The 3544-nt window shown below is 35.6% G+C and overlaps 1 protein-coding gene across 1 annotated transcript in view; it reads left to right on the top strand.

Annotated features, from left to right (window-relative positions):
- LOC109846743 (sorting nexin 2B-like) overlaps positions 1–3544 on the top strand; it is a 9753-nt gene that overhangs the window by 4559 nt on the left and 1650 nt on the right. The window contains exon 5 of the mRNA XM_020415989.1: positions 1714–1800. Within this exon, the coding sequence (XP_020271578.1) occupies positions 1714–1800 (87 nt within the window). The remainder of the gene's footprint in view (positions 1–1713; positions 1801–3544) is intronic.

Genomic DNA, 3544 nt, shown 5'->3' with positions numbered 1-3544 from the left:
GTGTAATGAAAAGTAAACGAAATGCACAGGACTGCTGGTCCCGTGCATTTTCGAAAAACTCTTCCGCAGCAAAACCGACCCTTTTCAGATGAAAAGGGTCAGTTTTGCTGATTTTTTTTTTTAAAACGGTCTATTTTGCTATATAAATTTGAAAAATGAGTGTTTTTAAAAATTTGTCCTTTGGCAGCCTATGAGTTATGATTTAGAAATGGACAGTCAAATGAGTATGGGCAAGTTATAAGGTTCCTTTACGAAATGTGCATAGAAGTCCAAATTAAACATATGATATTGATCCCATGCCAATACACTAGTCACTTGCATGGGCGGGCAAGCTTTTTCCACATATCTTTAATGTTATTACTTCACCAAAAAAAAAAGAAAAAAAAGAAAAAAGAAAAAAGAAAAAAGAATAAATGTCACAAAACTACTATGAACTATTGGAATCTTGAAGGAAACTACCTCTCAACTTTTGTTAGAGAAAATTACCACTAAATTTTTCCACTAAACTACCGTGGCTAGGCTGGTGAAAGCTATGGTCACGTGATAAGCATATGAGCTTTACTTTTGGACAACTTTGCCCTCATTTAGCTTATATAACAACTTTTTCATCCTTGCACCTTAACACCATAATAGCGGTATTTAGTCATATTAACTGCACTATTAACACCGTTATGGGGCTTTCTGTTGGTTTAGAGTTTGTGATGCTTTTCTCTAGTAAAAATAGCTCAGAATTTTTTCCCACAAAATAACTGATATGGTAGTTCGTGAAATCTACCTGAAAAATAGTTCATAGAATATAAACACATTCCCAAACAGCATTGTGGCTTCGTGCAGACGTTATCCCATATTAACCAAGCGATAGAAAATTCATTATTGAATATGTTGCTATATTAGATTTCTGAAATTACCATGTTTGTGATGCTTTTCTCTAGTAAAAAACAGCTCAGGAGAATTAGTTTCCAACAAAATATCTGACATAGTATTTTGTGAATTCTACTAAAAAATAGTTAGTAGAATGTAAACACATAACCGAACAAATTTCGTATATCATCCCAAAACAGTAATCAAGTGATAGAAATTTCACTGTTGAATTTGCTGCTATATTTGAAGCTAATGGTGGTTTATGTGTAACACACCGTCCACATTGTGATGTACTTCAATTCCAAAATAATGTATCTTGTATGTTGTTTTGACTGCTAAACCCATTTAAACATCTCTAGCCTCTAAGTGCATCTGGTCTATTTCGATGTTGTCCTTTTGAGGAAGTTGATGTTCTTATTTTTTTAAGCAGTATGTTGACGAATTTTTTTCTCTCTATGCAACTTAATAAACACTCAGTTTCTTATCTATCTATATTCTGAGTATTTCTGTTAAAAATGTATACATTAATATCTTCTAAACATGATAATCTTTCCACACGATTCGTGGTTGAACAATTTTAGTTAATCATTCTTCATCATTTGAATTCCTACAAAACACAATTTTATTTTGGACAGCGAAATGTCATTTTTACATGTGTTTCAGCATGAGCGTATGGGTTATACTTTACAATAAGCTCCAATTCTTTCAAAATGTTCTAACCATGCATACACTAGCAATCATAGAAAGTGGAAACCTTGTACAGATGCTTATGACTGTACTTGCGGTGATGTTTTATAAATCGTGATTGAGCTTGAGAATGTGATCTCCTGCTTGTTTACAACATGAACGCAGGAGAACAACAGATGTGAACTCGGGAGGCTTGACATTGAAAAACATGACGATTTTCTGGGCATGCTGAAAGGATTTGTAACAAATCAGGTATTACTTGTTGCTTTCTTTAATATGTCAAAAGAATTACGTAATTAGCATTGTTTGTGTTTAGCTTACAAGTTGGTGCGTTTAATTTAGCATTTTCCATTGTTCCTGTCTAAGATTTCAATGACTTATTAGCTGCTTGGCGAAAGGCAAATAGTTTCCCGCTAAGAGTTCTACAAGTTATTAGCTGTTTGATGAAAGTTAAACTGTTTTATCTTTCTTTCTAACAAGTCTCCAACGGGACATGTATCTGAAAAATGAGATCTTTTTTGTACGAGGATTATGACTTATGAGTGTTGTAGGATAAGCTATATTGGTTAGAGCTAACATTTGATTAGTTTATCTGATTGAGTTGAAGTGAGGCCTGTGCTCTTATGATTTGGAAATGCCATGTTGAAGCTGGATGGCTGAGTTAGAGCTCTTATACTTGACAAGAGGCGATGGGATTATGAATTCTCAACCCAAAGCACTAGTCAATAAGAATACCTTGGTTGAGCTAAATCTAACAATGGAAGTAGAAAGTAGAATCTGTTTAGTATTGGGGGTTTGCCACTTATGTGAGGTACTATGTAGGGCTAAGTTGGGGAAGGTTCACCAATCTGGAACTGTCAGTTCTTTCCATGTCTAGAGGGTTGATCCTCTTCTTTGGAAGAGTGGATATATCGTACATGGGTACCTTCTGTCAGTGCAGACAAGCAGGCTGTGTGGACTGGGCCTGATCCTTGGACCTTCAGGCCATATATCTAGGGTTTAGGATGGCCTATTAGCATGAATAAAAAAATCAGGAGAGAAAAGTACGATAAGAAAAAAATGCATTCACATTTGCTGGATAAATGACGATATGTGAGATCTTTCAGTTTCTCTCCTCTTATGGAGGGTGGATCCTCTTCTTTGGAAGTGCGGATAGCATACATGGCTAATCTTGTTCAGCGCAGATTAGCAAATTGTGTGGACTGGGCCTGACCCTTAGGCCTTTACACATGCCATATATCTAGGCTTTAGGATGGCCTATTAGCATTACTAAAAAATCAGGAGAAAAAAAGAGAGTATGATAAAGAAAGAAAAGAATACTATCACATTTGCTGGATGACAAGTATGGGGCTAAAAGGATGTGAACGGAATGATCAGATGTAATTGTAACAAAAACCAGGTTCAGATAAAAAGATGAGTAGAGAAGGAAAGAAGGGGTAATAGTAAGTGTGAATAATTAACCACTGATCTTATAGATTGCAGGTAATTCTTTTCTTTTGTATATCAGTCATGTGATGTTGGGGCTTCTCATTCATGGCATGCCGGATCTTGTTATTTGGGAGTAAAGAGCAGAAGAATTGTCTAGAACTCTATTGCCTTTCCTTAGATGGATTTTAATTAGTTGATATATCTGGGCTCTTCTTAATGTTAGGGAACTGTGGAGATTTTTGTGCTTAGTTTGTTCATTAATTCAATCTACCATCAAAGCTTTTGGATTTTCCATATAGCTAACGAGACGAACTTTAGTGACTGGTTAAATTGGAAACCCAATGTATAAGGCTACTCTTTCTTTAGAGGCTTCGGTCAACAGTAGAAACCACCAGATCTGTTTCCTTCTTTCTTTTTTGGCTTTCATCTCTGCCATGGTTATTCATTTAAAAGGTCAGCTTTCTTTCCTTTGTCATTTACACCTGTCCAAATTCTACTTCCCTTTGTTAGTTATTCACACCCCCTGCAAAAATCTTAAAGTCACTGAGGCCTTTTTTTGTGGTGTTTT

The sequence above is a fragment of the Asparagus officinalis genome, chromosome 7 (assembly GCF_001876935.1).
Source record: "Asparagus officinalis chromosome 7, Aspof.V1, whole genome shotgun sequence".
Taxonomy (NCBI): domain Eukaryota; kingdom Viridiplantae; phylum Streptophyta; class Magnoliopsida; order Asparagales; family Asparagaceae; genus Asparagus; species Asparagus officinalis.
The sequence above is the reverse complement of the archived record's forward strand: the minus strand, read 5'-3'. Positions and strand labels throughout refer to the sequence as shown.